This window comes from Hemitrygon akajei, chromosome 26 (assembly GCF_048418815.1).
Source record: "Hemitrygon akajei chromosome 26, sHemAka1.3, whole genome shotgun sequence".
Taxonomy (NCBI): Eukaryota; Metazoa; Chordata; class Chondrichthyes; order Myliobatiformes; family Dasyatidae; genus Hemitrygon; species Hemitrygon akajei.
Genome location: NC_133149.1, coordinates 31,038,698 through 31,057,034, shown reverse-complemented (window position 1 = coordinate 31,057,034; position 18,337 = coordinate 31,038,698). Strand labels below are relative to the sequence as shown.

The following is an 18,337-nucleotide window of genomic DNA, read 5'->3' as shown; positions in this document are numbered from 1 at the left end:
CAACTATTAGCTTCTCTGCCATTCTCTGACAGCGTGAGGAATTATCTTGCCTGCTTTCACTCCTGGTTAGCCAATCAAGGTCTGTCACAGTTCAAGAACTTTTCATCTGCATTGTGCTTTTTGGTAAGGTCAGTTAAAGAGCACTTTCCACATGTTTACAGTCAGCCCTACCTCATCACTCTTACTGGTATTGCTAACCCTGCCACACAACAGACTCAATGATAAAATTCTAGCAGTTAAGTATTGCGAAGTCTGAGACTATTGATTTTGAGTTCTTATCTCCACCCTTGTTGGTTACCGAGGCTGATCTCGATTCTTTGTGATCTCAGCATGGCATTTGATCTGGGGCTGAGCTCCAATCCTCTCCATTACTAAGCATCCACATCTTTAAGCTCCCACCCTCTACCTCTAACTGTTGAAAAACTCACTCATGTGATTATTATTTGTAGTCTCAATTTATCGAGTGGTTTCCCCATTGACTTCCCAACTTAAATTCTCTTCACTTCAATAAAAGTACTGCGGTTCACATCAACATAGTCATCCATCAAATTTATGTCTGCATTCAAAATTCTCATTGTTTTCAAACCTCTCTACAGATTCTTCACATTTGTCTTCCTGCAACTTTGTCTCTGTCTGTCTCCCGTGCTATTGTTCTCTACTAAATGGTGTGCTGAGCCCTAAGTTCTCAAACTCTCTTTGTTTCGCTCTCTTCCCTTAGTGCACCTACAGTATTGATCTGACCAGGTTTTGGTCAACTATTCAAACATCATATGTGGCTAGAAGTGGGGATCTGTCTGATAAAGATACTCTATCAAATCCATCATGGTTGTAGTACTTTTGAGGGGTATGAAGAAAAACACAGCTACGATGATTTATGAATGCATCTGCTCCAGTGGACTAACCTGCCTCCATGAGAGATATATTTCCAGCAGAGCCTATGGAAAAAAGTAACTTCCTGTCCCAAACTACATCACTGTGATCGGAAATAGGGATCCCTGACATTGGTTCGTGCAGAATTAAGCACTAGTTGACAAAGGGATACATCAATGATGTTGATGTGATAAGGTAAGACTGTGAATTTCTAATTTTGTTATTTGACCAGAGGTGGGACATTGCCAGAATGTTGTTAGTTCTGGTGCTTCTGGTATTTCAGATTCAGATATAAATTTATTTATCACCTGCACAATGTACCATACAATGAAATGCGTAATTTGTGTTAACAACCAACACACCTTAACTATATGTTGGGGTAGTCCGCAAGTGTTGCCATACATTCCAGCACCTTGTGCCTAGACTTGACAGCATTCATTAATTAATGTTAATCAGCAACAGTTAAAAGTATATTGAGTGATACTTCAAATTCTGCGCTACCATCTGTGGGATGTGAATCTGAGTAGTAACAGCAATGTCATTTCAGGGTTTATAACCAGGATGAAATCATTTATGAGGTACTGTCACATACAGTGCAAATAGAAAAGATATGGTTATAATTACACAGTCCTACTAATACTTTCTTCAGCCAGTACCATGGATCTCTAGGCAGAGCTAGCATAACTTTTTAATGGGCACATCTTCAGCATAGCTATTACCCTTTTAAATTAAAAGGTATTAAACTGACCATTGCATTCAAAGAGCTCTTGGAGATGGCTGTCATGGTGAGGAAGAGGTGCCACAGAGTAGAAAGGAGAATGAGATCAGTAATCATAGAGACATTCCTGATCAGAGACTGTTCGATCAAGGGCACCAAAATATCATGGTTGCCATCATGGGCACCATGTACTCAGTTCATCACGGGTAAAGCCCTCGCACCATTGAGCACATCTACATGAAACACTGTCACAGGAAAGCAGCACCCATCATCAGGGACTTCGACCCTTTAGGACATGCACTTTTCTCACTGCTGCCAGCAGGAAGGCGGCACAGGAGCCTCAGGGTTCACACCACCAGGTTCAGGAACAGTTAGAACCCCTCAGCCATCAGGCTCTTGAACCAAAAGGGATAACTTCACTTAACTTCACTTGCCCCATCATTGAAATGTTCCCATAACCAATGGACTCACTTTCAATGACTCTTCATCTCATGTTCTCATTTTTTATTGCTTATTTGCTTATTATTATTATTGCTTCCTTTTTATATTTGCATAATTTGTTGTCTTCTGTACTCTGGTTGAATGCTCAAGCTGGACAGTCTTTTATTGATTCTGTTATGGTATCATTCTATAGATTTGCTGAGCATGCCCTCAAGAAAATGCATCTCAGGGTTGTATATGGTTACATATATGTACTTTGATAATAATTTTACTTTGAACATAACATATGACATATGATGCTGACAGGGATTAAGGAATATTGACAGGACACCATTCCTCAACCTGCATAACTCACTTTAACAACAATTTACTCTCCTTTCCTTCACCCTACCCAATTCCAAAACCTTCTGTGTCTGTTGAATGTTTTGTCACACAAACTGACCGAGTATCTGCCAGCGCCACAGCTCTGTGGAGTTATTGTTCCAGGTCCTGAACAAAAGAATCCGGAAGGGCAGAGCTGGCAGTCCAGAATTGATGCACCACCCTTCTCACTGTGATATGTACCCCTGAAAAAAAAAAGCTGAAATCAATCTCTCCACCAATAACGTTTGAACTGTACTGGCCAAGAAACTACACTTCAATGAACAAGATTAACTGAGCTGAACCTTCTTATGTAGGAACATGTGGTCAGAGCTAGACTATCCAGACCCTCATCATCTAGAATAAGCTTACTGATGTTGATCTAGGCATTTTCATCTGAACCAGCTCCAATAGGGAAGAGAAAGAGAGAGGGGGAGAGAGAGAGGGAGAGGGAGAAAGGTCTTTATCATGGCTTCCCATTAACAATTATCAATCCTTAAACTGATACTTCTTGCCTCTATTGCACACCCTGAAAGACACAAAACCTCCATACTGCAATTCCTGGTTCTGTAAGGTATAAAATCCCAGTCAGTTGGTCTCTGCCATCTATGATCTGGGCCTGGAGTTGATACAATGGTTTTCCTTCCAACTCTGTCCTGGACCTTTATGAAATCACATTGGTGTTCTTTGGAAATTACAGTATGCAAGTCTAGACAAGCTATATTGATATTCATTCATAAACTGTAGATTTGTTCCCATGTGCTGATACTGTTCCATATCTTGTATATCCCTTTTCTTCAAATACTTACCAAGCCAATATTCAAATTGCTATTACTTGTGTTTCAGTCCCTGATTATGGTAATATCTTTCACTGTCTCAGAAATCTGTTGGTAAAATAAATTTCTTTGGCTTTATCATAATTTCTATACTCACATGCTTAATTACCCTCAATGCCAGAATACAACACATCTATATGAATCCTCTCCAAATGCTTGAATTATTTTAACTATAGTAATCTCCCTTAATCTCCACTACTCTAACAAGAACAGATGCAAGTTTTAGACTGTTAGCAACATTCCGGTGTTTTGAGAATGAATCCCAGTTGGGGACCACACACATGGCACTGCTGGGTAGCACTTGTCTCCTCTCCCAAAGTAGCAATACACTTACATTCCAATATATCAAGTCACTTGACAGCTCTCTTTATAAAGTAGTTCTTATACCCACAGGGAGTAGGAACAACTTGGTGATGGCAATACTTCTATTTGTTAAATATAGCAGCCTACAATTACTAGGGTTGGATTTCTGCGTGGTAGGGGAAGAGAAGTCCGCACTGGGAATGAACTATATGGAGTTTTAATGACATAAATTCATGCCTTCATTAATCAGGTTCCCATATGGAAACCACCCTAATTAGCAGGTATGGAAGGAGTCTTACTGAAAAGGCTACATGCCTAGAACTCAGATTTTCTTCTCCTTGTGCAGAGACTGTGAGGTGGAAGTGTGGTAATTGCTGTTCGTTGAAATGGTAGGGGTAATTGTAGAGTAGATCTAATCCCAGACAATTGAGCAATTTTGGGAGGAAGGCAGGGAAGACTCCTGCTGATCTGGGGACATTACCTGAGCTGGAAAAGCACTTCACTCATTCATGCAGATTTGTCGTTTAAGTTTCTGGGTTTCTTAATACAGTTCATGGTGAACCCTGCATGGCCAATATTACTGCTGGAAAAGAGACCAAATTTGAAGCTTGCTGATTTGCTTAAATGATTGTCACACCTCCTGGAAGATTATCGATTCCCCAAGCACTCTTCCACATATTTCACCTCCATTAAAATCACACAACCAGTCTGGGCTGTGTTTGGCTTGAAATGGAGACTTTTTAAACACTTGGTACAAACACACCATTGAAGTGGTTGAACCGATGGTACTGTGGTCAACTTTGTTGAAGTGAAGCCCTTTTAAAAGGAAGTGTCGCGTTGGCCTCAAATTCAGTGCATGACAGGTACCACGGGAGAGCTCAACAACACTGCTGGGTAAGGCCATTGTTACACTGGGAGTGCTCACTTTATTTAATGTGGTAAATTCCTGACCACATTTTGAATGATACTGAGTAAGATACCATGAAAGTTCTGCATTTCTAAAAAATACACTATACCTTTAATAGTCAATGAGTCAATTTCACCGTGAATAACTCATAACAATGGCATTTATAGTTGCAGCTTCTGAACAGTACTGCCATATAATGTTACTTACTTTGGACACTCTTTTGGTTTGGAGGTAGCTTCTGGACAGTATGAACCCTCAGGACATTGGAGGCAATCTTCAACTCTGCTGTTTCCTAGTCTTGTGCTGTATGAGCCAGGAGGACATGGGAACTGGGAACTGAGCTGTGTACCTGTCACAGAGTAAAAAACATGCAATCAGAATAGAAATATTCCTCTTCTTTCTTCTAATCCTTCCCTTCAATTTTCATGCTATGCCAATCCCATGACGACTTTATACTCTATGGTAAACTGCCCAACATGGAAATGAACCACTCTGACTGGAAAGCTCCCTACCTCAACTCCTAAGATATCTAATCTAATCTGAACTGCTGTAAGACTGCCAGTGTTGTGGAAAGGATCAAAGGCTGATCTTATAGAGGTGTGCCCATTTCTTTCAAACTATTTTCCTGCCTGGCTAAACTTTATGTCTGTATTTCCCAAATTTAAAAGAAGATATTTTCATAAGTTTAGTATCATAAATGGAAACATACAAGATGCTAACACTTATGTGCAGAATCTTGCTGGCATCTTGCCATTAACAATAAGTCCCAAACAGACCCACATACTAAGTGAAATGAGGAGTGAAGGGGTGGAGTGGCGTCTAATTTTGCTGGGATTTACCCATGTTGCTCTGGAGAGTTGTTACTCCAAAACCCGAGTAATTTCAATAAGGCTCAGAGGTGATAGGTTTTAGATCCAAAGGATAAAATAATAGTCTTTTTAATTTTTTTTAGTTTAATGTTTAATGGTTTTAATTATTTTCAAGAATTTTATAGGGTTGTAGTTAACTTTGTGTTTTTACATTTTGAACTGAATGTTGAGTTGACCACCTCATCACCTCTAACTCTTAACTTCTCCCACCTTCATTCTTTCCTCCACCAACTCCATCCTCAGCGTCTGCATCAATCTCCCATTCAACCCTCCTTGCCAACTCCTACTTTAGTCTCTTTTTTTTTTATCAACTCTTAATCCTTCAGATCTTTTTATTAATCTTTTCCTTCCACAACGCCACCTCCATCCCCTTCATACTTGTTCCTCCACTAACTTCCATGGCCCTCACCTCTTCACTGGAGTCTCACTCTTGTCTCCATCAGCAGCTCTTCCAACCTGCTCCCTCCACACCCTTTCACAATTACTTTCTAACCACTCCGCCCTATCACCTTTGTCCCCTCCATCAACAAGACAAGCACACCCACTCCGTCATTTCCGTACCCATCCACCACACCAACTGTCCTTTCCACCGAACTCCATCCTCCTCCACCAAACCTCTTAGCAACCATTACCTACTCTCCTTCCTTCAGCCACCTTCACCCTTCTCATTCCTCACTCACCCCTTCACCAACTCTCATCCTCCTTCCCTCCATGATCCCCACCCCTTCCATAATCACACCTTGCACCTCCGTTTCCTGAATATGCTACACATGTGCCCTTTTCTCATGGCCCTTTCTTTCTTGGTCAATCCCTTCTGATCACATTTTGATTGCCTAGAATGTACTACCTAACCAAGGGACACTTGAAGGCAGATGAGCCGAAGGTTATAAGGCACTGAAATTAAATTTCAATGAGGACTGTAGAGCCTCTTATCTCAAATCACCACAGCAGACCTATATAAAGAAGTTTATTGGCCTTAATGTTTCCAGCTGTGTCATGTAGACCAGGGGTCTCCAACCTTTTTTATGCCATGGTCCAATACCACAAGTGGACCACAAGTTGGGAACCTCTGGTGCAATTTTTCATTTGTTCTTTTCCCCAGGGTAATTGTCAAGTTGTTGCAGCACTCTAGTTCATTACAATTACAATCTATCTTTTGCTTAGTCCTTAAGAAATAAATATGGAATTTTGTAAAATATTGTCCAACATGTCCAGCTTGCATTCTTTGTGCATCTGGTGGTAAGTTTTTCTGAGTGGCAAGGCGTTTGTAGAAACTAGCCCTTGCCAAAAAAAACAAAATTGAATGAGGTGCATACATGTGAATGATGCAATACTGCACTCAGCAAAAATTTGGTATTAGCCATTTCCTCACAATGTGGATACATCCAACCAATTTATGCCTTAATGGTTAAATACTCTCACTTTCCAAAAATGCAATGAAGTTTGGACCCAGTTAGCATATGCTGCATTTCTTGTTTTACTTAAAATTTAGGCATATGCTTGGAATATATATTGAGAAAAGTGATGAGTCTAACAGAGCTCATTGTTTTTTATGGATGAATAAATCAATTTCATTTCACTAATGTGGAAAATCAGTCCTTCAGGAATTTAATTAATCTTGGAGATTTACATTTTCATGTATTTTCCATTTTTCTCTTTTATCTCTCACTTAGTCCCAGTTCTTATATTGCTTTTATATTTCCTATTAATTTCTGGTTTTTATCTCTAAATAACTCAGTCAGGATTCTTCAATCTGATTGGTTGACTACTTTTCCTGTTCACGGAGGTGGAGGCTGCCTCAATGAATCAGGCATCTGGTGGTAGTCTGTCTGTGCTCAAAAATTAGTGAACGTTCTTGGATACAAAGTGAAGAGTGGGTGTAGTTACTTCAATTTACAGGTTGAGTTCCCCACTATCTAAAATCCCCAAATCCGAAAAACTCCAAAATCTGAATTTTTTTTTAGAGCTGGCATGATGTCACAAAAGGAAAATTCTTCAAGATGCCGGGAAGCATCCCAGGCAATACATAGGTCTCTGTGCACTACAGGCAGCTCTGAGAAATGATCCCACATATATAATGAGCAGAAGTTAATGAAGAGTAGAAAAACACTGCATAAAGCGAAATATGAAGATCTCGAACGTGTATTAAAAGAGTGGATTCATCAGCATTGGAGTGCATATATGCCACTTAACAGTATGCTGATCATGAAACAAGCAAAGATCTATCATGACAAACTGAAAATTAAAGGTAATTGTGCAGAAGTTTAAGAAGTGGCACAACATTAAATTTTTAAAGATTTGTGGTGATAAAGCATCTGCTGACCACAAAGCAACAGAGAAATACATTGAAGAGTTTGCCAAGATTGTTGCAGCCAAAAATATAACATGCTGAATGGCTGCATCAGTACATATGTGTGATGAATAAATGTAACACAAAGGCTGCTTACTGGTAGTGCATAAGTTTAGTGTCAGAAATGATTGCAATCCCAAATGATCTCATTATATATTCCAAAATCTGAAAAATCCAAAATCCAAAGCACTTCCAGCCCTATCATTTAGAATAAGGGGTACTCAGCCTATAGTCTGCAAAATCCAGGCCATAGTATTTAGTTGAAAATTTTCCCGACTTAATCATATAATGTTTCTCTCATTAAGTGTACTAAATAATCTCATTCAATCATTACACTCTGCTCATTGTTGATATGCCCATACTACTTACACTACAGATGATGGTTTTAGGAAAGCAAAGGGGAAAGGACGTTTTCTAATAGCTCATTTTGAATTTACACGGTGACTGATTGGCTCAAATTGTAGTCATAGAAAACTACAGCCCAGAAACAGACCCTTCCACTCACCTAGTCCATGTTGAATTGTTATTCTGCATAGTCCTGTCGACCCATACCTGGACCATAGCCCTCTACACCTCTCCCATCCATGTACTATTCCAATTTTCTCTTAAATGTTGAAATTAAATGCACATCCACCACTTCTGTTGGCAGTTCATTCCACAATCGCACCACCGAGTGAAGTTTTGCTCCAGATTCCCGTTAAATGTTTCACCTTTCCCCTTTAACCTGTGAGTTCTAGTTCTAGTCTCACCCAACCTCAGTGGAAAAAGCCTGCTTGTAATTATCATAGCTATACCCCTCATAGTACAGGTATACAAAATTAGGATATTAAGACCTGAGAGTACCGTGCAGTTTGAATTTTGATGCACTGTTGTACCAGACACTGCCACTGGTTGAAAGATTACAACTTTCAAAAAGGAGATTATTCGTAGTTCTACCTGTGATTTGCCTTATTGAGCAGCAATACCAAGCAACCTGTGGGCAGCACATTAGTTCAATCTCTTCAATGGATACAAGTAACCTTGGTTAGCACTTCAAAGAATAAAGTCATGTAGACTAAAAACAATTAAGTAACAAAAAAAAATCCCCAGAAAACGTTTTCAAACTCTCAGTAATTAGACTCTGCAGATAATTTCCAAGGATCTTAACATAACTGAAGTGAAAGGAGTCCCATGGATGTTTAATTACCAGGGTCAATGTTATTCCTTTTCACTTTCAACAAGATGTGTAATGACTGGTGTACAATTATAAAAGGCCCTCGGGAGGCTAACAATTCTTTGTCTCTCTCTGTGAAATCCTTCAATGACAATTACTGCTGCACAAACATTCTACAATCTGGACATTTACCCAGTGGACAGTAATATCCAGACTTGCACCTCCCTGTGGGAATGCTGGCTCCAGCTAAACAATACCATCCTCTGGGACATGGGAAGCACTCCTCCTCAGATGCAAGATTAGTCCGATTACTCCAGGAACCTGCTGGACACTTGTACTCGGTGGGATACTTTGTACCAGCAGGACAATAATGACCCGGTGAACAGGGCAGTGAAGGTCTGTACCTTCCACCAGTGCCTAAGAAGGAAATAACATTAATTAGGCAAAAATGAGAGCTGTAAGAGCTGAGAACCTTTCAGCAATTTTCTAACATATTATTGCAAAAGAACAAATGTCCATTTGTACTCTTGGTCTCCACTGCATGACTGCACTATGGCGGAGATATTTAATCACAGATCTAGGTTTACAATCCAGTGCAGTACTGAAGGAATACCTCACTCTTGGAGTTAGTGGAAGGAACTTTAAAATAAAGGTTTGCCTGCTTGTAAGGTCACTTGAAAATACCAATGCACAGCCTTTAATGAAAAGGGCATTTTGCTTTTTGTCTTAGCCATTATTGATACCTAATTAAGTTTACTAAAGCTAATTATCCGCTTTTGCCATTCAGTCAATAGTTATACCAGGGTATCAGAACAACACTGCAGCCTGGCAATTGACCATTAAAAGGTTAAATCTTAATACTCTGAATTTGCTGGCTCATCTCATGATATCTACTCACCTTCGAGACAGGCCGATCTCATTGGGCAGATTTCACAGTGGGATTTGTCTGTGAGATTTCGGAATTGACTAAAGGTTCCAGGTGGACAAGCATTTTCAGGATCCTGGGGATTGGATGAACCAATTGGGCACACAAAGCTGTTTAAAAAAAAGCTGTAAGTCAAACTAAAAGTATAATAATAATAAATAATAATTTTATTTGCAGTCTGTCTTCTTTTGCACATTGCTTGTCTTGGCATCTGTTTATATATAAATTTTCATTATATTTTATTTGTATTTCTTTTCTCCTGTAAATGCCTGCAAGAAAATGAATCACAAGGTAGTATAGGGTAACATATAGCACTTTGATAATAAATTTACTTTGGACTTTGAACTTAATGTTCAAGAAAATAGACCTAGTACTGCATGCACTGAGTAAACATATTTAGCTATATTTATCTCTATCTGCATATTTCCCTCCTACTTTTCTTCTACACGTTTCTGTGTCTCATCACTTTAAAGATATTCTGAGCTTAGGTGACAGAATCAGTGGCCCAGCACTCCTGACAATACTTAATTCATTGAAGAATAAAACATTAGACTCTTTTACTCTTGAGAAAGGTTGTATTTCAGCATGAAACAGGCCCTTTTGGCCCAATGAGTCCCGTTGCCCAGCAACCCACCTGTTTAACCCTAGCCTAATCACAGAACAATTAACTTACTAACTGGGATGTATTTGGAATGTGGGAGGGAACTGGAGCACCCAGACAAAACACACGAGTTTATGAAGTGGACATAAAAAACTCCTTACAGATGGTGTTAGAAATGAACTCTGAACCCCGATGCCCTGAGTGTTGTGTTAACTCTTATACTACCAGGGTGCCTCATGATCATGGTCAGGCTATAGGTTTGAGGTGGCCATGATTGGTTTGAAGTTGGTGGAGTTTTTGGTAGTAAATGGGTTTGGTGATGTACAAGAGGCTCTAAATACTAGAGCAGCAGTCAGATTTATGTACAGCAGCAGGGGACTGCAACAGCTCAGAAAGGCCATTAGTTAATTCAAGACTGCTTTGCTGCTTGGATTGAACAACTTTAAAGGGTAAATCAACTGATATTAGTATAAGAATTATAGGTAAAGAACACCCAGATGCAGTTCTTCTGAAAATATGGTGCAACTGTCTGAACAAAGAACATAGCTATACTTGGTAATTTTTTTATTACAAGCTAATGTGTAAAGGAGAGTTTTGTTGTTTTGTCAGATTCAAGAGAAGTGTTGGATTTGAGGATTCAATACAGATCACACCACCGTCACCCCCTGAACCTAAACTAAGGAGGTTTTAGAACCCTAAAATCCTCAGTAATCTCTATTTTAGCTATTCACAGTTGTAAAGAGAACATCATATTTCATACAGAGCGATCACATTACAGAGGAAGGACTTCCTATAGCTGCAGATAGTACGCCTTTCCCAGTTTTTCCATTACTGCTTGTAGGCACAGCTCTGATAAAGATATTATGAACATAGGATATGAAACAGCAACAAGAATTATCATAGAAGGGTGGAGACGTTATCTTTAAATTGGAATTGTTGGTATTGCACTATATAATTACCTCTTTCTTATTAACCAGGGGTACTCTGCCAGATTTGTGCTGGCTGCTCATTATAATCATTTCCAATTTAACAATGGTATTACTTGCCTTCTCATCCCCTGGAGCTAAATGCCATGAGTGACAGGCACACACTTAGTTTAACCTGTGATGCTTAAGTCAGCCCACTCTTCCTAAAGTCAAAGTACATTGTGGTTGCAACAATCGTGGGGGTAGCTGTGTTTTACCCAAATGCTTATGATAGACCATGGCTTTCTGGGGAAGAGGAGTTGAAAGGAGATTGATGTCCAGTACTTGTAAAGGACCAGAAGACCACCAGGCATAAACTCTAAAGGCAGGAGAAAAGACAGCTTGAGAGATTAATGTCATTAGTGAAACTCAGTGACATGGATGCAGTGCAAGTCTGTGTCCTCAAATACGTGTGTAACTGACAATAAAAGATAAGCCATAATGAAAGCCAGATTGTGTAGCAAACATCAGACAATCATGAATCTTGAGATCTGTTCTGCTCAGCCCCTTGCAGATTTCTTCTGAAGAGATCCAGGTGGGGGAATTGTTCATTAAGAATGTAAATTATCTTCCAAATGAGATTGGATTGATTGTTATTTTGAATGATTATTCTGGGGTTGGAGGACTGTGTATATGTGTGGGAGCAAGAGAGGAACAGGGCTTGTTTTGTTGCTTATTGTGTTCTGCCAAGCATTGTGGGCATGCTATATAAACGCCGGAATGCGTGGCAGTGTTTGCGGGCTGCCCCAGCACACCTTCGAGTGCGTCGGTTATTAACATAAAATGTCGCATTTCAATGCACGCTTCGATGTGCACATGATAAATATATTTAAATCTTGAACCTTGAAGCACTTGTTGGATAAATACTGATCACGTATGAAGATTATGCACCAGAATCAAAATTCAGGTGCCCATCGGATAGCTCTGGATGTTCAATAGTTTGTTTTATGGTTATTGCTCAAATATATGTGGCAGAGCAAACTGCTGCAGAACAAAGCAGTGTGACTGCCATCAAATTGCCTGCTTGATTAGCTCCCTATGGTCATTGAATAAGACACCATTTAAAATATTGTGCCTATGCTACTCATTAAAGCAGCTATCTAATTATTCCCATCTCCCTAGTCTTTTCCAAGAATCAACAGAAGAATTTTTAAGCCGTTTGTAAGGATGTTCCTTCTCATTAAGCCAATAAATTTAAACTTCATACTGATTTCTAACACATCTGTGGCTTGTGACAATGAGAGCCGGTAATTAGACCATAATAGCAACAAATTCCAATAATAATTACAGTAATATCAGAAGTTTAAACCCAAATGTTACATTACATTTTTCTTCAAATATAATATTAAAATGGTGGTGGTTATGTTTACACTCCAGTTTAGAAATAGATCGTACTAACCCAGCAAAACACCGAGCATCTGGCCTGGTCAAGGCGACCTGTGTGCAGGCATATCCAGCAGTACACAGCACACAGTCAGTGACATTAGACTGGCCAGGCCTTGGGTTATATGTCCCTCTTTGGCAGGGAATTTTGTGACTGCTTCCTGATGGACAATAATAGCCAGGTGGACATTTGATACACATGTGAATTCCTGGGAAATGCCAAAGACAGATAGAATTACATCAGATAAATAAATGCAGGAAATTATAAATACAAGCCTTGCACAAAAGCTTGTCCTTTATGTTAAACATTTTATACGTATTCAGTTTTAGCTAAAAAGTGGACATCATCTGTGATTTTATAGAACGTAGAACACAGAGCAGTACAGCACTGTCACTAACGTATCTGCCTCTACCTCTATCCTCTGGCAGCACGTTGCATGCACCTACCATTTTCTGTCTAACTAACCTACCTCTGACATCCGCCCCCTTAGTTATGCCCCCTTGTGTCAGCCAATCTTGCCTTAGGGAAAAGTGTGACAGAACATGTGGAAAATTATGTTGGCTGCAACATCAACACAGAGAAAATAGCAAATCATCACCTTATCCAGAGATAATACATTCAGAGCAAAGCATCCTAGTTACTCTTCCATTTGTGAAAAAAATGTAATTAACTGGATATAACTATAGTGTATTGAATTGATTATCTTTTCCTTTTTCTTTGCATTTACCTTCTCTGCTCCATATGACCTGCTTAGAACCATAAGTGAATGTAATTTGGAGTTGTAGTTGAAGTAATTAATTGTCCAGTATTTTTCCTTTCAGTGCTAAAGACAATGATGTTTTCAGTCAGGTGGAAATGGGACAGTAATGCCCTGCAAATGAGGTTGGAGATATACCACCAAAAGTCCTGGAACTTTTCCTTTGCTCTGCTTGGGCATAGTAGTACTCTTCCTCTCTAATAAGAATTTGCTTTGTTTCATTTTCTTCCATTAGTTTCCGATCCCCTTCTTGATTTTGATAAAGGATTCACCAAAGATTAGCTCACCATCACCACTCATCCACTCTCTTCCTATCTTCACCCCATCACGGACATTCCAGTTGATCCTTCCACCTTTCACCCTTCTCTGCTAACTTCTCTCAGTTCTGGTGAAAACTTATTGACCCGAGAAGCTACAGATGTTGCCTTGTGCCGGAAAGCACCACAATAAAGGTAAAAAGAGCTGGAGATACTCAGTGGGCCAGGTAGCAAGTACAGAGAGAGAGAAAGCACCGGCTGCACTTGCTTCAGGTCAGAGACCCCTTGCCAGTAGTTAGCACCTGATAGTAAACATTGGGACAAAGCCTGTGCAATATAGGAGTAACTATTACTAAATAATCATCAGGACTGCATTGTGAAAATTAAAGACTAGAAGAAACTTCTTTGCAATTTTAAATATTATTTAAATTTCTGACTGTTTCAGAGACTGTTGGTCATCCCCTCAGCGAAAGACACTCTAAAGCAGAATTTTCCAATTGATCACCTGGGACCAATGGGTCCTGGAATCCACTATACAGCCTGAGAGGGATTCCAATTCCATTCAGGCCATACAGTAGACCCACTGAAGTGATATCAGATCCAATGCTCATTCCCTTATGTTTTGGTGTGGTGTAAATCTGGGCAGCCTTTGCTTATTAGTTAATTTTGGAATTCTCCAAATTGACAGACAATTCTCAATGAGATAGGAAATGTGAAGGACTCTCTTACCTGAAGCTCCCCGCTGTTGGGTGAGCATTCCCAGTGGACAGTCTAATTCGACTGTTGTTCCAGAAGGACAGTACTTTCCTTGACTGCACAACCTTCCACTATCCACAGTGCCTACAAAGTTGAACATATTGGAACTGATCCAGGACAAATAAACATATATTCATAACATATAAATAAGTCTATCTGAAGTAAATACTTTTCTAGATGACAATAAAATCCAAGGTTGTTTGAAAAATAAGAATTACAAGTAGTCATTGAAAAAGATTGCGCTGTAATATCAAAACATCCCACCTCTTGAATCCCATCCAGTCTGCATCTTTGCTTTGTGATAGATTGTGGGCAGGATGGGTGGGGTTTTAAAATCTCCTTCTTTTACTTTCTAGATCATTCATTTCTCTTACCCGCACTACAGATTCGACCCTCTGAACACTGTTTGCAGTTTTCTTGGGACTTCAGACCCATTTGATCACTGGAAGTTCCAGGAGGACAAGGACTACTGTGAGCATGCGATGTTCCCTCCTCACAATAATAACCTTTTGGACACAGAAGGGATGCACTTGGGTATCCAGCTGTACCTTCAGGACAATAATAACCTGCACAAAATACAAGTAGCTATTAACAAACGGTGACCTGGAACGTGGCAAAACATGGACAACATCTGCCATGCACTTTCCTCCTGATGGGCATTTCCAATACTGTGTTAACCATTATTCTTTTGAAAAAAGGAAATCTTTACTGAAGATAACATATTCTTAGTAAAGCTAATGCTTGATTTCCAGAGGTAAATCAAACCTTAAATAACCAGCTGCACAAGAACAGTTGGATATTGACTGAGCTTTTTACTATCTTCAGTGGGAATCACTCAAATCTATTATTACCTCAGTAGGAATACACCCATGAACACATTTTGATAGCTATGGACACAACATCATACAATCATCACACAACATCATCACATTTCTGTTACCTCTGCTGTCTTGTAAATATGCTTATGATCACGGCAATCTGTTAGTGTTTGCTACTAAACCACTATAAAAGTGGTGGCAACTTTGGGATTTCTAGTAATGCATAGTTTAACACAGAAACCCTGAAGATGTTGGGAAGTGCTTGGGAAGTTGTTGGAATCGATTGTTAGGGATGAGATTACTGAATACCTGGAGGCACATGACAAGATAGGCCAACGCCAGCATGGTTTCGTGGAAGGAAAATCCTGCCTGACAAATCTACTGCAATTCTTTGAGGAAATTACAAGCAGGGTAGACAAAGGAGATGCAGTAGATGTGGTGTACTTGGATTTTCAGAAGGCCTTTGACAATGCGCCGCACGTGAGGCTGCTTAGCAAAATAAGAGCCCATAGAATTACAGGGAAGTTACTAGCATGGGTGGAGCATTGGCTGATTGGCAGAAAACAAAGAGTGGGAATAAAGGGATCCTATTCTGGCTGGCTGCCGGTTACCAGTGGAGTTCCACAGGGGTCGGTGTTAGGACCGCTGCTTTTTACGATATATGTAAATGATTTGGACTATGGGATTAATGGATTTGTGGCTCAATTTGCTGAAGATACAAAGATAGGTGGAGGAGTGGGTAGTGTTGAGGAAACAGAGAACCTACAGAGAGACTTAGATAGTTCAGGGGAATGGGCAAAGAAGTGGTAAATGAAATATAATGTTAGAAAGTATATGGTCATACACTTTGGTGGAAGAAATAAATGGGCAGACTATTATTTAGATGGGGAGAGAATTCAAAATGCAGAGATGCAAAGGGACTTAGGAGTCCTTGTGCAAGATACCCTAAAGGTTGAGTCAGTGGTGAATAAGGCGAATACAATGTTGGCATTCATCTCTAGAAGTATGGAATGTAACAGCAGGGATGTGATGTTGAGGCTCTATAAGGCACTCGTGAGACCACGCTGGAGTATTGTGTGCAGTTTTGGGCTCCTTAATTTATAAAGGATAAACTGACATTGGAGAGGGTTCAGAGCAGATTTACGAGAATGATTCCAGGAATGAAAGGGTTACCCTATGAGGAATGTCTGGCAGCTCTTGGGCTGTATTCCCTGGAGTTCAGGAGAATGGGGGGGATCTCATTGAAACATTCCAAATGTTAAAAGGCCTGAACAGATTAGATATAGCAAAGTTATTTCCCATGGTAGGGGTGTCTTGGACAAGAGGGCACGACTTCAAGATTGAAGGACGTCCACTTAGAACAGAGATGCGGAGAAATTACTTTAGTCAGAGGGTAGTTAATCTGTGAGATTAGCCAGGGCATCAAAGGGTATAGGGATCAGGAAGGGGAGTGGGAATGACTGGAAGAATTGGATCAGCCCATGATTGAATGGTGGAGCAGACACAATGGGCCAACTGGCCTAATTCTGCTCCTATATCTTATGGTGTTATGTTGTCAGTGGTTTAGTCAACCTCTACAGCCATAGCTATTCGGTTGCCTTTTCTACTCAAGTCAATAGAATTGACCAACTTAAGGTATCATGAGTTAATACATAAAAATTACCCTGAAAATCCAATACTTTGTCATGTTTGGCCAAACTGAGTTTTGAAGTCATTTACCAAGCCATAGTTACTGCTTATAAAGTATCTGGTGTCATATGTGCATTATAAATCTTTCTGATAAGTATATCCAAATCTAAAACATATTAAAGTAATTGTGTTATTAGGAGTATTTATGATACCTCTACTTTTCCTTTGATTCATATTCCCTGACTTGAATATATTCCAGTCTTATTTGTGACATGGCAGCGTGACAGCTAGCATAACATTATTGCAGCACCAGCGACCTAAGTTCAATTCCACCACCGCCTGCTCTCCCCATGACCACGTGGGTTTCCTGTGGGTGCTCCAGTTTCTGCCCACATTCCAAACATGCTTGGGTTAGTAGGTTACATGGGTGTAATTGGGCAGCGTGGACTCATTGCACCAGAGTGGCCGGTTACCGTGCTGAATCTCTAAATAAAAAAATTAATTTATTAACTTTTCATTCACAAGCAGTCAATGTGAATTCTTTAATGTGCAGCTTATTGGACGACATATTTATTGGTGGACATTAAGGACTACTAGAATAGTGGTTTAAGCTGAAAAATCCTGGCCATGGCAACACTGACTTTTGAATTCAGTTATTTTTTTTATTTTAAATTGCACACATCTAATATCTATTCACACCCTGTTCTCCTTGCTATTAATTAGAAAGATATTTTTGGATGCAAGACAGAGATTACAAATTATCTCTTTTTCAATAACTTGATGACATCTACACTCAAGAGGTGAAACAATTACAAAAAGCAAATATTTGATTTAAACTTAATTCTTTGGCCCATCACATTTGTAGGAGGATGCTTCTTGTCATACAGAAGGTCACAGATAAAACTATGCATAACTCATGCATGCCAGAAACAATATTGGACACATTTCTTAAAACAAGGTTAGCATAATATTTGTCAAAGTCAGTATATTTAATAATTGGATAAGATTGAATGTTAATAATGCTATGTCAGTGAATGAAATTTATAAACTTAACATCAGGACATGAAACATTCTTATGCCAGTCTTTGCTTTAGTCAAATTAGTCAGCTGAATTGTCATATTATGTTTGAGGTAATTTGGAGAAACACGCTTGACCTACTTTTACAGACCTGAAGGACAAGCAGAGCACTCAGATTTTTGCTGTAATCCTTTGCGAGCTCCATAGGTACCTGGGCTACATTCCTTTGGAGTGATGCTGTCATCACAGTAGTAACCTGGCATTAAAAAAAGACACAGCAATTTAAACCTAGTCATCTTCCAGAAAAGTATTACAGGATTTTTTTTTCCAATTCCCTGCAAAGCAACAATTCTTCAGCTATCTTGTAGTTTTTCTAATTCTATTTCTTTTATATACTGTATAGGCATTACAGTCCTATCA

General features: G+C 39.5%; 1 protein-coding gene across 6 annotated transcripts in view; it reads right to left on the bottom strand.

Annotated features, from left to right (window-relative positions):
* Positions 1 to 18,337, bottom strand: part of LOC140716828 (uncharacterized) — a 394,334-nt gene that overhangs the window by 309,948 nt on the left and 66,049 nt on the right. For all 6 annotated transcript variants that reach the window (XR_012096375.1, XM_073029773.1, XM_073029775.1 and 3 more), the window contains exons 28-35: positions 18,069 to 18,173; positions 14,827 to 15,018; positions 14,426 to 14,536; positions 12,698 to 12,890; positions 9,706 to 9,842; positions 9,000 to 9,224; positions 4,643 to 4,784; positions 2,472 to 2,595 (exon numbers count right to left, since the gene is read on the bottom strand). Coding sequence is in view for 5 of the 6 variants with exons in the window: in XM_073029773.1 (XP_072885874.1) it covers positions 2,472 to 2,595; positions 4,643 to 4,784; positions 9,000 to 9,224; positions 9,706 to 9,842; positions 12,698 to 12,890; positions 14,426 to 14,536; positions 14,827 to 15,018; positions 18,069 to 18,173 (1,229 nt within the window). In the remaining variant the exon portion in view is untranslated. The remainder of the gene's footprint in view (positions 1 to 2,471; positions 2,596 to 4,642; positions 4,785 to 8,999; positions 9,225 to 9,705; positions 9,843 to 12,697; positions 12,891 to 14,425; positions 14,537 to 14,826; positions 15,019 to 18,068; positions 18,174 to 18,337) is intronic.